Source organism: Papaver somniferum, chromosome 5 (assembly GCF_003573695.1).
Source record: "Papaver somniferum cultivar HN1 chromosome 5, ASM357369v1, whole genome shotgun sequence".
Classification (NCBI taxonomy): domain Eukaryota; kingdom Viridiplantae; phylum Streptophyta; class Magnoliopsida; order Ranunculales; family Papaveraceae; genus Papaver; species Papaver somniferum.
Genome location: NC_039362.1, coordinates 154,460,229 through 154,480,985, shown reverse-complemented (window position 1 = coordinate 154,480,985; position 20,757 = coordinate 154,460,229). Strand labels below are relative to the sequence as shown.

The following is a 20,757-nucleotide window of genomic DNA, read 5'->3' as shown; positions in this document are numbered from 1 at the left end:
AAACCCAAGGACTCAATCGTATGGATATGTAAAATACAGGATTTCCAATCCTAGAAGGAAAAGGAGGGAAACAGATACTCAATTTAAAGTGAGTAATCAGAATTCCATACTCGATCTCATAGATATAGATTCCGTGGAAAGCCGTATTCGATGAAATCTATGTACGGCTTGGAGGGAGATCTTTCATATCTTTCGATATCCACCCTACAATATGGGGTCAAAAAGCCAAAATAAGTCATTTGAGACCTTATAAAAAGAAAACTTATTCTTGAACCTCTTTCACGCTCACGTCACGTCGAGGTACTGCAGAAGAAAAAACTGCAAAATCCGATCCAATTTATCGTAATCGATTAGTTAACATGTTGGTTAACCGTATTCTGAAACACGGAAAAAAATCATTGGCTTATCAAATTATCTATCGAGCCTTGAAAAAGATTCAACAAAAAACAGAAACAAATCCACTATCCATTTTATGTCAAGCAATACGTGGAGTAACTCCCGATATAGCAGTAAAAGAAAGACGTGTAGGCGGATTGACTCATCTAGTTCCCATTGAAATATTATCTACACAAGGAAAAACACTTTCATTCGTTGGTTATTAGGAGCATCCCGAAAACGTCCGGGTCGAAATATTTTAAATTAAGTTCTGAATTAGTGGATGTTGCCAAAGGGAGTGGCGATGACATACGCAAAAAGGAAGAGACTCATAGAATGGCAGAGGCAAATAGAGCTTTTGCATCCAAATATCTCCGTCGATCTTCAGTCTTCAAGGGTGATGTCTGATACTCAACTACCAAATTCTAATGTAGTCTGAGACTTGAATTAATAAACTATAAATCAAGAAATAATTTGGATTATCTAACATTGACAACAAGCTTGAAATAGCAAAACTTGTGGGTTCAACCGAGCATTGCTCTAACAATAAGTTATTTGAGAAGAGTCTCCGAATTTATGTTCTTCCTTTATTCAAAGGATAAAGAAACTAACTTGGATGATTGTTTATCCATTTTAAGTTATTAATTTCATTCAAGCTAAACTAATATCCATAACTTAATACAAAATAAATGTGTCCAAATATATAACCACAACGCTAAAACAAAGTTTTACATAATAAAAGCCAAAGATACTTAAATAGGTCCATGACTCATTCATCCACTACGACCAACATCCTCGCAAGATGATGAATAACTCTCATGCGTCTTGGAACCACTTGAAAATGGATCCACATAAGTATAGAGATTTTTTTTTTCAGGATTGCCTAACTCATGAAGTCTGAGAAGTAATTTTCTTTGTTGACACTCAACATCTTCCCATCATCAATTGAACATTCCAGGTCCCTCGCCAACCACTTCGCTCGATCGGCTTATATATTATCATATCGAATTCACAAAATTCAAATACTTGTACATGATTTGAAAAACTTTCACAAATGATATAGTTAGTATACATACCATCATTGGAAACATCATACATTGACGATTCTTGTAGTCCTTTCTTCTTTTCACTTTCTCGATTCCTAAAAATGGTACGGACATATAAGAATAAGAAAATGATTCACTTTCACTAATGCAGTTACGGTTGGGGAATAATACACGACCCAACCCAAAAGCAAGTTTACGGCTAGAAAGTACTACACGATCCAGTTGTAAGACAACGATACGGCTGAAAAACACCATATGACCACCGTAAAAACAATATACGACTAGGAAAAGAAGATTACAGTTGATAAAAATGCATTTACGGTCGGGATATTCATATCCGAAAATATCAGAAAAATATCAAGCTTTCTGCAAAAACAGAAACACTTATGGCTAGGAAACTCCCAGTCTCCCAACCGTAATACGGTACTCACGGCCGGGTTTAGAATTTTCCTATCGTAGAACGAGGCCTACGCCTAAGAGCTCTATACAACCCAACCGTTGCTAATAGTTTACGGCTAGGCCGATAAGAATTTCTAGCCGTAATCGTCTCAGATAAAAAAAATGAGAACCCTAACTTCATCGATCTAACCTATTTATCCACTCTTACGCTAAAATAAATTGTGGGTTTCTCGATTCTTATCTAGTATGAGCCATTAATGGAGGATTTTTCTGATGTTTGAATAAGTTCATTTACCAAACCTCCATTAAATACATTAACAACTTAGCCTATTCATAATCAGGTTTCGGTCGGCCTGATCTTGTCACTCTTGATCCTACTATCATCTTGAGAATTAATTTGAATTGTTTGGAGAGAATTAACGAAGAAGAGAAAAATAAATTTTTAGGTTAAGTTATGTTATGTTTTTTGAAAAGAAAAAGAGGGAAAAAGAGTAAATTTAATTTGAATTTAGTTTTAATTTTTGTATCAGTTTTAAGTATTAATTTATTTAAAATCCTATTCTGCCCGAAATCCTATTGGATTGCGGCTGGAATAATAGGATTCTAAAAATAATCAAGCAGAGTACAATCTTTATTAATTCAATTCACTATATTCCTTAACAAGCTGCGACGTCCATACATGGTATATCAAGTGAGGTTTGCAAGTGAATGCATTCGAATTTCCCAGGCTAGTGCAAACGACAACTATGAGATAAAATTAGTTGTGAAAAGCATTGATAATTTGGTACTTACTCATACACTGTTCCGTAAGGACCGGTTCCTAGAAAAGTGCCTTCCGTCCACGACCTAAAAGGTGAAATAATGTTTTGAAATGTGAGACAATCCTCTTTTGCTATTAGTAAATATCACTATTGTAGTTATTATTTTCGGAAGCAAAAGAATCAATCAGATACCAAGTTGATCCTGAATTATCAAGAACAGGAAGGGACACCGATGGCGGAGGATCGAGAAGAGGTCGCTGAACACCCTTAATTCCACCTCCGCTTCCTCCATCACCTACTACTTCACTCTCCTTCCAATCGCTAGGAGAAATTGCAAAATCCTCAAGATAAGAAAGCCCTAAACTTGAACAAATCCTATCAATTTCACCACCATCACTACCTCCGATTCTAAAACTAGTAGGATCTGCATAATAACTTGGAAGAACATCACGTGAGTAAATTTTTAGAATAGAATAATAATCTTCTTCTTCCGGTAAGGAAGAAGAATCCTCGTCGTCGTCATCATTAGTAGTATATTTTTTTGCAATTGTTCGATCAAGTCTTGGCGTTGCTTTTCTCTGCTGCTGATGTTTCCGGTCCATTTTGTTTCTAGAGTTTTGACTAAAAAATCGAGATAAGGAAATACGTGGACGAACACCCTTAATTTCCACCTCTTTTTGTTCGTCTCCATCTGAATCAACCAAAAAAAAAAAAAAAAAGGACATGAAATCATTTGGAAAATTCCAGTTCTAAAGTTTAGAATCCAAAGGTAATAATTAAAACATGCATAATCAACTAGTCTCATACGAAAGAAGAGAAGCATATCAAATTAAAAACACGGAATCCTAACAAACTTAAAAATCGGTTGATAAACAGGAAAAAACAGAGATATTGAGCACTTCTCACTCATTGTTATTCAGAAATTCTCCTCTCGGCTCTCTCGATGAGAAATGTGGCGTGGAGGTGGAGCTGTTATATAAGTACCAAATACGACTGTTTTTTTTTTTAAACATTCCGCCAAATACGACTGTGGACTTTCGTAGTCTTTTTTTTTATAGAACAAAAGTAGACTTACGCTATCTAAAACTTAATTTATTTATCTTCTATGCATTTCGTCTGCTAGTACGAGGAAGATTGGGGTGGAACCGGCGAAAGTTTTTTTACTTAATATCGGTAAGGTAGGTGACAGAAACCGTATCAGTAGTTATGGATGGTATTCTTCATAAACCTTGTCAAACGTTTATGGTATTATTACTACCGGAAAAATTATCATTGACGACTACAAATTAGAGTTGTAGTACCCCTACGACAACTCCATTTTATGCATTATGCAAGGAGGTATTGTAGAAAGTCCAAGCTTTTCTACAATGCTTGACTAAGAGTTGTAAAGGTGATGTGATTCATGGTTCGACAATATTTTGCCAAAGTTGTGATTCTATTTCGATTTTTTTTGAAAGCCTAACACAACTCTTGCTTGTGTTATAGGACTCTTTTACACAACAAAGGATGCGTATCGTAGAAATATGTAACACAACACTTGTATAAGTTGAAGGGCTATCTTAGACAACCTAGGATGTGTATTGTAGAAATATGTAGCAACTCTTATTACTATTATGAATAAGATTTGCACGACACTTGTTAGAGTTGTAGAACTATGATGGACAACACCTAGTTATGTCGTAAAGACATTCTTTCACAACCTTTGGTTTGTGTAGTTGAAATATGGAACACAACTCTTATTAGAAGTTGTGTGCATAAAACTATTTTGAAAAAAAAATTTATAGCTGAAACCAAATTGCCGAAAGTATTTTACATTCACATTAAGCTGCAAGACATTTACATTCATTCAAGTTAACCTGCCATTCCAAATGCATTACCTAGCTAACTTCAAATCATCTTGTATGAAAATATGTTGCACGACGAAAGAAAAGAAAATGATAGATTCTTTGAACATGACCAAAAAAATATCATATAAATCGTAAAACGCAGACATTGGCCTCCCCCTACAAACGTGGCAGTAGCTCCATTTGTTGCAGCTCATATCTACCCATTCTGCTCATCAGACTCACACTTTGCTCAACCCTTCTTGCACAAGCATCTCCTTCAGCTCTGCCTCAAGCCATATAGCTCGTCAACACGGCACTTAGTCTGCAGCTGCAATATAATTCTCAGCTCAAACCATTCAATCTCACACTCAACAGCAACCACCACAACTGATTTCATGGCCTCAATATCTTCATTAACATGACTTCAATTTCAAAACTCCTGCTGCAATACTTAATACCAAAACATCTTCCTGTAGCCTTTAATAACTTCCCAGAAAACCATCCAATTCATCTCACCAACAACACCTCAGTTTCTCCGGCAGTAAATATAAACCACTTAACCAAAATCCAATCTAACCATATCAGCTTCTTCTGCAATTCAGATCCCCGTCAGCTCACGGAAACAACTCATCTTCTTAACTAGGGTTAAGAGCTAATTCAGCAGATGCAGACTAAGTGCCGAATTGCAGATGGAAGTTATCCTCACCAAGTTATGCCAAAGAAATTATATTAGCGACATATAATGGATTTATATGATCTATAAATCAAACATCAGCTTGCATGATTATAGAATCCAAGTTAATAACCGCTACAAACAATCACAATTTTTGAAAACCAAAGCATGTATAAGTGCACAAATGGTCTTAGACTATTCTAATAGATGAAAAAGAAAAGAAAAAGGTAAGCATATGCAGGTGGGAATGCTACCCGAGTTTAAAAACATGAAATCAAGGCATCATGAACTAAATATCTTGGAAAATCATAATTCATGTAGTCATCTTCCGACACAAAGTTGGTACCAAATTTACCTATTTTCTTTAAATAGCTTGGATGTGCATAGTATATTTAATAGACAGAAGTGCTGAAAAGTGCAACGTGCTTTAAATAGACACAATGATTTAAATCATCTATCCACATGATTAACATGAAAAAAATCCTACTTAACATGAAACACATGATACATTATGTTAACCCTATCAGGTGTCTTCTATAGTCATACAGATCAGAACCGTCACTTAAATTTAAGATTCAGGTAACAAAGAAGGAGATGTAGGTACAGTTCCTGCACCACTTGATGTCTTTCAGATACTTCATAGCACCTTCGTCGACGTGATCTGTGATCTACATTCCAGAAAGAGTAAATTAAAAAAACAGTTCTGGAATTTTATTCCAACGAGGAGAAAAGTGGCTAATCATATCACTTACCTCCTCCATCAAACTTCATTTGTCTTCATAGCATTGAGCCAAAAATCGGGGACACCCTTCTCTACTGCAAGTACACAATCTAGTTAAGATAATCCAAACACTGTTTCAAAATGGAAAAACTTGAACAAAGATTTAGTATATCTTATACCTTCTGTATCTTTATCTGCTTCTTTGTCAGCCTCAACCTCTTTTGTAACTCCGTTGACTTCGACCACACCATTTACAATATCAAATCTCTGCAACCAAGTCAAAAAACACCACTTTCAGATCTCCAAGGTGTTCTCATTAGTTCACTTTCAAACTAAGACAATTAATGGAATCTAAACACCCAAGGAACGCCCCAAAAAAAAAGCTTTTAAACCTACAAAGTTCTGTAAACCCAAAAACCTAATACCCATAATCAAATGTAATGTAAAGATTCACCCAAAAATTGAAATTCAAAGTAAAAGACCTATCGAGAAAGGGATGCTCACTAGCACTAGCATTTGATATGCTTGAACTTCTCCACCACTTTATACCAACACCATCTGAGACTGAAGCACCACCAGTAACCATTCGTATCTTCTCTTCTCAATGAGCTCTTAACCCTTGTCAGATTCAACAACACCATCAATTCAGCATAACTTGGTGAGGATAACTTCAATATTCCACTGATGGACTTGTACCACAAACCCCACAAACCCCCTATTCACGGCTTGCAATCCCAACACCTGCTACCACCATCCCACCAAGCACGATTCAAACCATCTTCTTCTCACTGAGAACATCACCACCAGTTCACGAATCAACATCACTCATGTTTAATCATCCATTGAAATAACATCTTCCATACCCTGTATTACCAAATCGAACCCACCATCTTCATAGCTTCTAAAACCCTTGACAAACACCAACACATAGAACAAAGTCAAAACCAGTATGCTTTAAAGAGAACTAAATTAGAATTTTAATAAATAGAAACTCAACCCATAGAATTTCAACACGAAATCGAAAGAAAAGTCAATGATACAATTTACAGAAAACCTAAAAAAATCTGAAATCAAAACCCTAATTTTTCAAATCTGAATAGAAGTTGTATAAAACGAAATTCTCCCATGAAATACAAGAAGATCGGTAAGTTACAAACCATAACAACAAGAAGAAAAGAAGAAAATGGTTCAGGAAGAATCAATCGTACCTCTATTTGGACAAGAAATCAACAGCGAAAAGGTGAAGTTACTGAAAATTACCCGATATTCATCAGCACCAACATTTCTTCGGATTCAAACAAAGTCCCAACATCAACCATTCCATCTAACCAGCAACACCAACTCAAAATCAGGTTCGAGATTCTGCCAAGCTTGAGCTTCAATTCCTCATCTGCAATTTGAATTTCACCAATATCCTAATTTCTACATCATAATAACCACCACTATCATATCTTGATTTCTCATCAGTTCAATCTTCTCAAACCCCTAAAATCCAGTGAACCCATCTCTGTAAGTTCAATCCCCACCTTCATTCTCCCACTTATCCATTAATTCAGCAACAGAAGCTTCATTTCTTCGACCTAGTCTTCTCGGCAAAGCAAACTTCGTACATCTGTTGTTTCTTTCTTGACTTGGCCTCAGAGGTCTCTCTAAACCGAACAAGCACATCCTAGATTTCATTTAAGTGAAGAAATCGAAGAAGAATGAGACGTTAATGACAGAGATTTAATATCTAGATTCACAGCACCACTAGGTTTTTCTTCATTTTTTCCGGCTACAAGCTGTATTTTAAATCTTTAAATTGAGATTCAGGGTCGATTAGAGATTCAGAAAACGGTTTTGGGGGTAAGAAATTTAGAATGAATTGAGTAAGAACTGGAGATTTAGGGTTATGAAATTGGATTTTCTGAGAGTGATTTATCCTTAGAAGATGAAAGTTTAGAGTGGGGAAAGAGGATAAATTAGGGTTTGCATAGAGAGACGGAGGTAAGAGGCGGAGAATGAGTAGAGGTTTTCTCTCCCTTCTTTAGTTTAGATAACTCAAAATACTATGGACCGTAGATAAGGAGGTCATACAGATTGCATAAATTATGGGACGGTGTAGATTAATTTTAAGATGCTCATACGGATTGAGAAACTTGTGTGTTTCTCTTTGTGCTAGTTTAAACTCGTGTATTCGGTTTAATTATCAACTTTCGATATGCATAAAAATCGAAAAAAAATATTAATAAATTTAGGACATTGTTATCGATATTCTGATATAAAAAAATCCAAAAAATATATAAGAATGAAGCTGAAAACTAAGAAGTGAATTTGATAATTGGTGTGTTTCTTTGTGCTTTTGTGCTTTCTCTTTGTGATTCCGGTTTGAATTTCGACTAGTTACATAGGTCATGAAGTAATTTCGACTAGTCATACAGGTCATGAAGTAGCTTTAGTTCACATTAGTAGCATGATACATCATCGAAATTGATGAATATGAAGCTTAGTGTCGATTCGAACTTCAAATGTGGTATAAAAACATACAAACTATGAACCAAGAAGCTCTGAGAGGGTTCTGACTTCAAACTTAGCATGATACATCATCAAAATCGATAAGTATGAAGCTCAAATTTCGACTCGAGCTTCAAACTTGGTATAATGGCATACAATCTATGAACCAAGAAGCTTTGAACGACAAATCCATCCATTTACAGGTAAGATTCCTTCGGAATATTCTACGAAACCTTATACAAACCCTATTTCTGCATATTAGATGCAAACCAGGCTCCGATATCGAAACCTGGCCGCGAGTGGGCTACTCTAAGTCAGAAACTTGGTAAGAACGACGAATCCATCCATTTACAGGTAAGATTCCTTTGGAATATTCTACGAAACCTTATACAAACCCTATTTCTGCATATTAGATGCAAACCAGGCTCCGAGATCGAAACCTGGCCGCGAGTGGGCTACTCTAAGTCAGAAACTTGGTAAGAACGACGAATCCATCCATTTACAGGTAAGATTCCTTCGAAATATTCTAAGAAATCTTAAACAAACCCTATTTATGCATATTGTATGCAAACCAGGCTCCGAGATCGAAACCTGGCTGGGAGTGAACTACTCTAAGTCAGAAACTTGGTAAGAACGACGAATCCATCCATTTACAGGTAAGATTCCTTCGAAATATTCTACGAAACCTTATACAAACCCTATTTCTGCATATTAGATGCAAACCAGGCTCCGAGATCGAAATCTGGCCGCGAGTGGGCTACTCTAAGTCAGAAACTTGGTAAGAACGACGAATCCATCCATTTACAGGTAAGATTCCTTGGGAGTATTCTACGAAACCTTAAACAAACCCTATTTCTCCATATTGTATGCAAACCAGGCTCCGAGATCGAAATCTGGCCGGGAGTGGACTACTATAAGTCAAAAACTTGGTAAGAACGACGAATCCATCCATTTACAGGTAAGATTCCTTCGGAATATTCTACGAAACCTTAAACAAACCATATTTATGCATATTGGATGCAAACCAGGCTCCAAGATCGGAACCTGGCCGCGAGTGGACTACTAAGTCAGAAACTTGGTAAGAACGACGAATCCATCGATCTACAGGTAAGATTCCATCGGAATATTCTACGAAACCTTAAACAAACCCTATTTCTGCATATTGTACGCATACCAGGATCCGAGATCGAAACCTGGCCGTGAGTTGACTACTATAAGTCAGAAACTTGGTAAGAACGACGAATCCATCTATTTACAGGTAAGATTCATTCGGCATATTCTACGAAACCTTAAACAAACCGTATTTCTGCATATTGTATGCAAACCAGACTCCGAGATCGAAACCTGGCAGGGAGTAGACTACTATAAGTCAGAAACTTGGTAAGAACGACGAATTCATCCATTTACAGATAATATTCCTTCGGAATATTCTACGGAACCTTAAACAAACCATATTTCTGCATATTGTATGCATACCAGGCTCCAAGATCGAAACCTGGCCAGGAGTGGACTACTCTAAGTCAGAAACTTGTTACGAACGACCAATTCATTTATAGGTAATATTCTTTCGGAATATTCTGCGAAACCTTAAAAAAAAACCCTATTTATGAATATTGCATGCAAACCAGGCTCGGAGATCGAAACCTGGTTGCGAGTTGACTACTCTAAGTCAGAAACTTGGTAAGAACGACGAATCCATAAATTTACAGGAAAGATTCCTTCGGAATATTCTACGAAACCTTAAACAAACCCTATTTCTCCATATTGTATGCAAACCAGGCTCCGAGATCGAAACCTGGCCGTGAGTGGACTACTCTAAGTCGGAAACTTGGTAAGAACGACGAATCCATCCATTTACAAGTAAGATTCCTTCAGAATATTTTGCGGCTTAGTCACCTGAGCATTTTTTTTGGACATTATATTTTGTTTCACAACTCTTATAAAGGGTTGTCTTAAAATTAGTATATTAAAGAACCACAAACTTGACAGAACTTGTGATAGTGTAGGAATGGTTAGTGGTGTAGACTTTCATGCAGGAGGCTGGGGATCAAATCCCCCCATCCTCATTTCTGCCAACGTTCTATATTTTTACTTCAACAACACTTATAAGTGTTGTTATGCATTTTTATTAAGAAAAAAAACACAACCAAAACTTGTGAACGGTAAGGATGGTTGATGAGCTAGACTTCCATGCAGTAGATTCATGTTCGAATCTCCCTTCTAATCTCATTTTTTTCCAACATTCTATATTTTTACTTCAACAACACTTATAAGTGTTGTTATACGTTTTTATTAAAAAAAAAAGAAAAAAAAAACAAAACTTGTGAAATGTAAGGATGGTTGATGAGCCAGACTTCCATGCAGTAGGTTCATGTTTGAATCTCCCCTCTAACACTATTTTTCATCATCATATTTTGGTGTTCTTCAACAACTCTTGTGAAAATTGTGATAGGCTTAGTCACTACCTTTATGGAACAGAGTTGTTATAGCTAAATGTCGTCACAACTTTTTTGCTTAAGGAGTTGTCGTTTGTTTTCTTAGAGCAACCCTTGTTTCCTAAGGGTTGGCAGTGATGATATACGACAACTCTTCCTTTGAAACCAGTTGTAAAACATATGACTTTCTATGATGTTTAGCGAAGAGTTGTAAATCTCCAGTTGTAGATGTATATTTTTCCCGTAGTGTATCATGGATTTGTGAAGAACACAACCATATTAGACAAAGTTTTGATTATAAGCCTTGTCGACTGTATGTGGTGTTTGTTATTCATTCGTGAAGGTCTTGATCATAAACACTGCTGATCATGGTGTATTTCATCTGTTAAGAACTCAATTCCACTGAGAAAGGTTTTGATCATAAATCTCTTGGAACGGGGGTGCATATTTTGGCTACTTTTTTATTGAGCAGTGTATTGCTGTGGAAAGTGGAGATGTTTATTCAATACCAAGCATTAATATTTTCGACACCACAAAGTGGGAAATGTGTATCCCGGTTTCAAGGGGATGCACAAATCAAACCGTTGAGGGGATGCACTCACCCACGAGTCAATTTCAATTATGAACGACCGTGCATTCTTGCATGATTTTTTTTTTCTTCTATTAAAGGCCTTAAGAAAGGCTAAAAGTACCTCAATAGTAAGCAGAGGTCTAGACTAGTATATGAAAATAGAATTTAACTTAGTCTATCAGGTATCAGCAACCAGGTACGGACCTATGAAAGGGCATAGTACAATATCTACGAGCGTTAGTTTGTTACAATAGCAAGAGACTACGCGACCAAAACAACATGTATTCGAGTGCTAGATATAAATATGAAACTCTACAGGCAAAAGAATCTTCCACCACAGAAAATACTTCATTCACCCCATAGAATGATTCAATTAGCTACCAATCCAGTCTCCAGGGACCGAACTTAAATGTAGACATGGTGCACGACATTGACATACCATTCTTTTTACCACACGACAGGCTAAAGATTAACCAGCTGCCTTAAATGGGGAATTTTATGTTGATTCCGTTCAGGCCAGGTTTAATTTAATGGCAACTGCAAGATGAAACTTAGATTATATAAAGACAACTCTCTTTATTGATGTTTAGAAAATCTCTCAAAACTAAACACAAGCTCTAATCTTGCTCATATGATCAACCACAACTTTGGTGATCATATATATATAGAACTATGAATTCCTTTTCCTAGTCCTATTACCTTATTACATGTCTTTCCTTTTCTTAGAACTAGATGACTTCTAATTCCCTTAGAATTACATCAATTTCCTAATCTTGTCCTAACCAACTTGTTAGTGACTTCTATGTTGAAGTTTAACCAACATTCTCCCCGTTAAGCTTCAACCTTACCCGTGACATATCTTGTACTCCAATCAGTTGTCTCATTTCTTCAAACTTGATCCGAGCTAATGACTTTGTCAATATATCTGCTTTCTGCTCAGTTCCTGGTATGTGTTCAACGTTAATGACCTCCTTCTCGATGCATTCTCGTATGAAATGATACCTTTTGTGAATGTGTTTCGTCTTCCGTGAAACACTGGATTTTTAGTGAGTGCAATTGCAGACTTATTATCAATCTTGATGAGAACTTTTTCAGGTTCTCTTCCTTTGATTTCACCCAACAGTTCTTGAAGCCATATTGATTGTTTAGCTGCTTCTGTTGCAGCCATGAACTCAGCTTCACAGGATGAGAGGGATACAGTGTCTTGCTTCCGTGAACACCATGTGATAGGTGCTTCACCTAGATAAAATATATGACCAGTTGTACCTTTTTCATCATCTTGGTCAATATTATGACTGCTGTCACTATACCCAACAATTCCTTTTGATCCTCCTCGACCATACTTCAATCCACAGCTGATTGTTCCTCTTAGATATCTCAATATCTGCTTTATTACATCACCATGAGACTTGCGTGGACTCTGTGTATAACGGCTTGCTACTCCCACAGAGAAAGCCAAGTCTGGTCTTGTGTGTAACAAGTATCTAAGGCATCCAACATTTCTTCTATAACTCGTTGGATCAATCTCATCTTCTTCTTGTGCCTTTGAAACTTTAAGTCCAAACTCCATTGGTATCTTAGTTGGAGTACAAGTTTCAAGTCCTGCTTCTTTCAGAATTCTCCTTGCATAAGCTTCTTGTTTAATCTGAATCCCATCTACTCCTTGATGGACTTCTATGCCAAGGTAATAAGTGAGTTTTCCGAGGTCTGACATCTCAAACTTTGATGACATTTCTCTCTTGAACTCATTGATCACCTTAAGGGAGTTTCCAGTCAAAAATAGAGCATCTACATAGACTGCAATCACAAGAAGCGTTCCCTTTTCTTCTCTTCTGTATACTGATGTTTCTTTAGAGCACTTAACAAATCTGATTTCTCTTAAGATTTGATCTAACTTTGTATTCCAGGCTCGAGGAGCTTGTCTTAGACCATATAGAGCTTTTGATAACTTATAAACCTTATGCTCTTGTCCTTTTACTTCAAAATCTTCTGGTTGTTCAACATACACATCTTCTCGCAATTCACCATGTAAGAATGCTGTCTTAACGTCTAAGTGGTGAATTTCCCATGAGTTTGATGTTACTTCTGCTATTAAGAGACGAATTTTCTCTAGTCTAGCAACTGGTGTGAAAACTTCATCAAAGTATATGCCTGATTCTTGAACGTATCCCTTAGATACAAGTCTTGCCTTATATTTGTTGACAGTACCATCAGCATTCCGTTTTATTTTGAAGATCCACTTAAGACCAATCACTTTTACCCCACCTGGCTTATCAACTAGAAACCAAGTCTTGTTTATGTTGATTGAAATAATTTCTTCTCTACATGCTTTTGTCCATTTAGTCGAGACATTTGCTTCCTGAAAATTCCTTGGTTCATCATTAACAGAAAGTAGCATTATCTCACATTCTTCTGCAGCTTGAAGAACATAATCCTCCAGATACTGTGGCTTTTGTATCCGTCTTGTTGATTTTCGCAGTGGAATGGGTTGAGTTATTTCATCGATCTCTTCTTCTTCTTCTACTTCTTCGTTATTCTCAGTGTTTTCATTATTCTCTTCTTCTTCTTGATTAACATCATTGTTTCCATTGGTATTGATGATTATGGGTCCTTCTCCTTCATCAATTACTTGTCCCCATCTCATGTGAAACATTACTGGATCCCTACTTGGTCCATCATTAGTTTCTTTCCAGTTCCAGTTTGCTTTTTCATCGAATACCACATCTCGACTCACTATCACTCTTTTCGTTGTTGGATTGAATAATCTGTAAGCTTTGGATCCAGGCTCAATTCCTAGATTCACAAGAGTCTGAGATCGATCATCCAGTTTCTTAAGAGTTGCAGAATCAACTTTTGCGTATGCTTTGCAACCAAACACTCTTAAATGATCTATGTTTGGCTTTCTCTTTCGCAAACTTTCATATGGAGTCATGTCTTTCAGAGCTTTCGTAGGTATCCTGTTTATTAGGTATGTGGAGTGTCGTACAGCTTCTCCCCATAGATAATTAGGTACCTGCATAGTCTTTAAAGAACTTCTTTGCATCTCCATTAGAGTCTTGTTTATACTCTCCACCACTCCGTTTTGTTGTGGTAGCCCTCGAACCATCTTGTTCTGAGACATAGTTTTTAAGGTTCTGAAACTTATGTGTCCTAATCTTGCATGGCACTTCCATGTCTGATCTTCCAGTCTCATATTCAGACATAATGGCCTTCCAATCATGAGACTTATCTTGTAGAGTCTATTCTGTGAGCGTGAGACTCTAACTAAAAGTCTTCCACTTGAGTCATGAACTGTTAGATAATCTTGTTGCATTCTAACATCACATCCAACTTCTGTAACTTGTCCTAAGCTTAAAATGTTGCTTTGTAAGTTTCGGATGAAGTAGATGTTTTCTGTTCTCCGGTCTTGATCTGAAATAGAATTGATCCTTTCCCTTCAATTTCTACAGAAGATCCATCCCCAAACTTCACTTGTCCTTTGATTTTCTCATTGAGTTCAGAAAAGTAGTGTCTCTTACCAGTCATGTGATTGCTGGCTCCATTATCTAAATACCAGATTCCTTCTTCTCCATCCTTTGGTTCGTAGTTCTTTGGTATTAGTTTCCCTTCGTTTAAGAATACAACTTCGTGCATGAAAAGAGCTGTATCTGCTTCCCTTGTTTCACTATTGTTTGTTTCTTCCATCTTTTGTATTCTTTCAGGGCATACAGAGGAGAAGTGTCCTGGTTTATCACATCTGTAACAAATAATGTTTGATCTATCCTTCTTTTCTTTCCCTTGGTTTTGATCATTCTGACTTGTTGTTTTATCTTGTGAGTTAAACCTTCCTCCCCTTCCTCGGCCTCTGTTTCCTCTTCCACCTCTTCCACGACCTCTTCCTCTTGTCGCATAGTTTTGTTGGTAAGAGTTTGTGTACAAGAGTTTTCCTTGAGTTTCTCCATTGTTTTCTTCATCAAGGATTCTTTCTTCATATGCTTTCAATCTTCCAATTATATCTTCATAGCTAGTCTTCTTTAAATCTAAGACTTGTTCGAGAGAATCTATGATATGAATATACTTGGATCTTGGTAAACTATTGAGAAACTTCTTTACCAGTTTATCTTCATCAATGGATTGTCCAAGTGACGCAGCTTTTGAGGCTATCTCTGATAGCTTTCCTGCAAAGCTATCAATAGTATCAGTGTCTTTCATCTTCACTCTTTCAAATTCAGACATTAAGGTTTGCAGACGGGCTTCTTTAACTCGATCAGCTCCGAGATTACGTGCCTTTATTGCATCCCAAATTTTCTTTGAAGTTTCATGTTCACCAACTTGTAGAACAAGACATGCTGGTATTGCTTGAAAGAGTAATCCAATGGCAACATTGTTTTTGTCTGGGTCCAATGTACCAGGATCAATTGTTTCCCAAACTTTGTAGACTTTCATCAGTACCTTCATTCCCATGGCCCATACTGTGTAGTTTGTGTCATTGAGGATTGGAACTTGTATTGATGGTGGCGTGAACTGTTTTGCACCCACAATGGTGGTTTCGTTTGCCATGGCTCAGAAACAAGCTCTGATACCACTTAATGGCAACTGCAAGATGAAACTTAGCTTATATAAAGACAACTCTCTTTATTGATGTTTAGAAAATCTCTCAAAACTAAACACAAGCTCTAATCTTGCTCATATGATCAACCACAACTTTGGTGATCATATATATATAGAACTATGAATTCCTTTTCCTAGTCCTATTACCTTATTACATGTCTTTCCTTTTCTTAGAACTAGATGACTTCTAATTCCCTTAGGATTACATCAATTTCCTAATCTTGTCCTAACCAACTTGTTAGTGACTTCTATGTTGAAGTTTAACCAACATAATTATGCAATTTCTGCGTTTCAACTTGTCCCTCCAGACTTTTTCACGAGCAGCTTCCATTTCCAAATTTTCAGTCGCCCCACCATCATAAACGCAGCATGAGAATGCCACCATATCCTATTGTTTTGAGCATAGAAGAAATATACGTACTCACTTTTTCAGTTGGAAACCTAAATTAATTTGAAACACTGAGCATCACAAAATTATCATCCAAACCTTGAAACATTCACTCGGTCCGCCATTTTCTTCCCCTCTTTTCAGCTCAATTAGCTTTGTCTGCATATGATCAAATTTTTAGAAAAAAGAATTTAAACCAATGGCCAGCGTAGTGTTAGAATTGAGGTAAGTAAATTACCTGTTGTAACGAAATTTGGTGCACTAATAAGAAATCTGTACTTCTTTAATAAAGTCGAGGGATTTCTTGAGATCATACGGTATTGATTTCTTCAGTTTGTTGCATCTCATGATTTTTAAGCTCTGGAGAGAAGTCCATAATCGCGAATCTGGTACTCGTGTCAACATATTGCAGTTGTGTACTGATAGATTCTCAATGATGGGGAAGGAGTTGTGAGGTGGTGGAGGGGTAACCCATCTTTCTAAATTTCTCAAGTACTCAATTAGTGAAAGGAATGACGCTGCTGCTGCTGTAGCTTTCCCAGAACCTTTGCTTTCTTCTTCTTGGTAATAAAAGTCTCCACCCAAACACTTGACTGAACTCATTTCATCTATCCAAAGAAGCTTAAGACATGGGAGCATACCTAGTGCAGGAAGTTCCTCGCATCTTTTGAAATTCGATAAACTCAATTTCACCAAGTTCGGAAGACAAGAAAATGAAGCCATCCACTCGGGAAGCTTTAAACCAGAGAATCCATGTATCTTCAGTTCTTTCAAATGAGGGTGAGGCTGGAGACCATCTAACACCAAATCTGAATTATTAGCAACCAAGTCTTCCCAATAAAGAACCAGCATTCTAATGTTTTGCTTGTCTTTGAACTTCGCACGCTCGGCATCTATTTTGCCTCTCACATTCTCTAGCTGACATACCTTTAGCTCCCTTAGGGAATTCAGGTTTGCTAATTCTTCGATCCCACTAGAATCACTGATATTAGTTCCGATGCGGTCTTCTTCTTTCCTAACCCCGTAAGAAATTAACACTTCCAGGTGAGTTAGCATTTCTATACCTCTTGGCGCCATTCCGTCATAATTGAGAGTTCTCAGCTCCACCCAGTTCTTAATATCTTTCGGAATCTTGCAATAGTATCCAAGGTTCACCGACTCTAATTTGCAGAGGTTAGTAGACAAAGACTCCGGCAATTCTCTTATTCCAGAATGTGTCGTATTAAGAGACCTTAATTGTGTCAGAGCTCCAAAGTTACATGGCAATACTCTTAAACCCGCGCACAAACGAAATTCCAACATCTTTAAATTATAGATGCAAGTGATTGAATCAGGTAACTCTGTGATATCTGTTTTTGAAATATTGAGGGACTGTAGATTTTGGAGAGATTCGATATTTATGGGTAACTTTGTGATACCGGTATGAGAAATATCTACAGTCTGCAAATTAGTGAGCTTAAGTATAGAATCTGGTAACACTGTAACATCCGACCAAGGGAGATCTAGATGCCGTAAATTTTTCAAATAACCTTTTCAACATTCTTGCAACCAAGTAAGCTGAGAGTCTGCAGGTTGAAAAGTTGACCAATGGACACTGCATGAACATCTTCAATGGTTGAATGATTGAGGTCAAGGTTCCTCAGGTGTATTAAAGGTGATGACAGAGTCGTCAGACGTCTACCACCAAGCGGATACATTACACGTAAACATTTGTTAGTAAAACTCCAGGAAGAAAAGCGCCCAGCATGGTAAAAAGACCGTCCGAAGTTTCTTTGCATTCATCAAAACATTAGAAACTGGTGTTGATACTTCTTCTCCTTCCATAATTAACTGTAAACGACGAATTTGAGATGCATCATCATTTTGCATTTCACTTGCATTCAGAATCGTGACTTCATTACTGCCGATGACACTTTGTGCAAGATCATGTACTAAATCATCCATCTTGAACTCCTCAATGTCACCCAGGTCATCTATTTTCACATCTTGAAAGAAAGAGTTGGACAACAAATTGAGCAAATAATCATTACCAATATCTTCGAGCGAGAAATGATTTCCTCCATTACATGAATGAAGGAATCCTTCAGCCATCCACAGTCGAATCAGTTTTTCCCTGTTAAATTCCCAATCTTTAGGAAATAAACAGCAATACGAGAAGCACTGTTTCAAATGAGAAGGCAAATTATCATAACTCAATTTCAATATGGGTATGATCCCACCACTTTGATCTTTCGGGGTTTCTAAGTTTTTGTTGTCTCTGATAGACAACCAATGCCTTTCATCATTTTGTGAGCGCATAAGACCCCCCAAAAAGGTAGCTGCGAGCGGCAAACCTCCACATTTGACAGCGATTTGCTCTCCTATATTTTTCATAGTTGGAGTCTCAGGTGCTCCACCTGGAGAAAAAGCTTTGTTCTTGATGATGGACCAACACTCGGCTTCTGATAATACATTTAGATTGTACGGAGGAATTATACCCCGTACCACAGATGCAACTTCTTGTTTACGTGTGGTGACGATAATTTTGCTGCCAACAGCGCCGACGTCCAGGACACTCTTAAGTTTGTCCCATTCCGTGGAATCTTTAGACCACTTATCATCAAGTACCAGCAACTAAAGTTTATTTTCCAATTCTTTTTTAATTTCATCTACAACTACACTAATGTTTGTATATTTAGGGTGTACAGAATTGGTGATTGACTCCCTAATTTTCAGTAAGATGTCGTAAACGTCGAACTCATCAGACACACAAACCCATATCCTATATAGGAAGTGTTTTTCTACTGACTTGTAGATGGATTGAGCCAAAGTGGTCTTTCCCAATCCCCCCATACCCACTATAGATATGACAGACACTTTTTCTTGTTGATTGGAATTTATAGAAGATGAGGTTAGTAGCTTTACTATCTCTGACTTATCATGCTCCCTTCCTACAATTTTTGAATCATCACCAAAGAATGAAGCAGTTAAGAGTCAACAAAACGCAGAAGTTTAAAGTAAGTGTTTTGTGGAGGATTTGATATCTCTATTAGCTGGAGACGTGGTATCTCTTTTGTAGATCGAAAAGTCAATTATGCAGCTAGACACAGCATGGGCCACATCGAGAAAGTTATTTCATGTCTAAAACTGTTAGAAGCCAACGTATGCATGAAGTTCACATGCATGATCATTACTTGGTGCATACACCAAGTAACTTCTATGTTTAGGACAGTCTCTGTATTTGGAATGGTTTCTGTAATTAGCTTTTATTCCTTGTAAAAGGTTGTAACCAAAACACTATAAATATAAGATGATTTTTGCTCTTCTCAATATAACGAGAAAGAGAAAATATATCTGTTTTCATGAAAAATGACATGGTATCTTGAGCAGGTATGTTTCTTCAAAAACAATTTTTTTTTCTCTTCTCCTTCCTTCTTGATTCTCTTTCCCTCTCACTATGGTTGCATCACCACCACCATCTCCATCTAATGTACGTGGACCTAAGTTTGATGACTCTAGCTCAAGCTTAGACCCTTATGATGTACCAGCGTCGGACAATCCGTCGACTGTGCTTTATTCCCCTGTGTTAACAGGTGATAATTATCCCACATGGTCAAGGGGTATTGCTCGGGCTTTAAGAGCCAAGAACAAATACGGCTTTGTTGATGGTACAATAGCGAAACCGTTAGCTTCTGATGACAAACTTCCAGCTTGGATTCGTGCAAACAATCTGGTTTGTATTTGGATTGCCAATTCCTGTGAAGCTGAGATAAAACGAAGCATCAGTTGGATAAAAAACGCTAGGGATATTTGGATTGATCTTGAGGATCGATTTTCTGAAACAAATATGCCTCGAATCTTTGATTTAAAACGTCATATATCCACTCTCAAACAAGAAGATTCTAGTATATCTTCTTATTACACCAAGCTTAAAAGTCTGTGGGATGAGGTAGGCGCTCTTACACCGGTTGAACCTTGCACCTGCGGTAATGGAAAGCAAGTGCTTGAACAGCTCAACAGAGACAAAGCAATGGAGTTCTTACAGGGACTTCATGACATATTTTCGGCCGTAAGAAGCAACATCCTTCTTATGTCTCCTTTTCCGACGCTTGCGAAGATTTACTCCCTTGTTCGTCAGGAAGAACAACAACAATTTATCAACGTTGCTGCTACACCCCAGATTGACAGCGCAGCCTTGTCTACCAGATTTGCACCTCGGCCTTCCCCTTGGAGCAACACCAATGGATCGAGCAGCAAGAAGTCGCGACCATCTTGTGATCATTGCCGAAAGATTGGCCACACAAAGGACCGTTGTTATCAACTGGTTGGTTACCCGAAGAAACCAAGAGATGACACAAGCACGGGATACACGGGAAATTCCAGCACAGGCTACACGGGAAACTCTGTCGCTCCAAGTAGCTACATGGCTGCTGCTCCACAGTTGACCCATGATCAATACAATCAACTTTTAGCATTGCTCCAAACTGGTACTACGATAAC

At 37.4% G+C, this 20,757-nt stretch overlaps 2 protein-coding genes across 2 annotated transcripts; both read right to left on the bottom strand.

The window, feature by feature from the left end:
* Positions 1-1,016: 1,016 nt before the first annotated feature.
* Positions 1,017-3,517, bottom strand: LOC113278004. Its single transcript, XM_026526954.1, has 5 exons — positions 3,488-3,517; positions 2,774-3,272; positions 2,613-2,666; positions 1,452-1,516; positions 1,017-1,362 (listed from the first exon to the last, which is right to left on the bottom strand). The coding sequence occupies exons 1-5, from the start codon at positions 3,489-3,491 to the stop codon at positions 1,259-1,261; spliced, it is 726 nt and encodes a 241-aa protein (XP_026382739.1). The 5' UTR covers positions 3,492-3,517; the 3' UTR covers positions 1,017-1,258.
* A 2,138-nt stretch (positions 3,518-5,655) lies between these two features.
* On the bottom strand, positions 5,656-19,110 carry LOC113279899 (disease resistance protein RGA2-like). The gene is made up of 9 exons (XM_026528546.1): positions 18,964-19,110; positions 18,037-18,870; positions 17,808-17,843; positions 16,558-17,718; positions 16,378-16,437; positions 16,201-16,278; positions 5,981-6,068; positions 5,847-5,911; positions 5,656-5,748 (listed from the first exon to the last, which is right to left on the bottom strand). The coding sequence occupies exons 1-9, from the start codon at positions 19,108-19,110 to the stop codon at positions 5,656-5,658; spliced, it is 2,562 nt and encodes an 853-aa protein (XP_026384331.1).
* Positions 19,111-20,757: the final 1,647 nt, after the last annotated feature.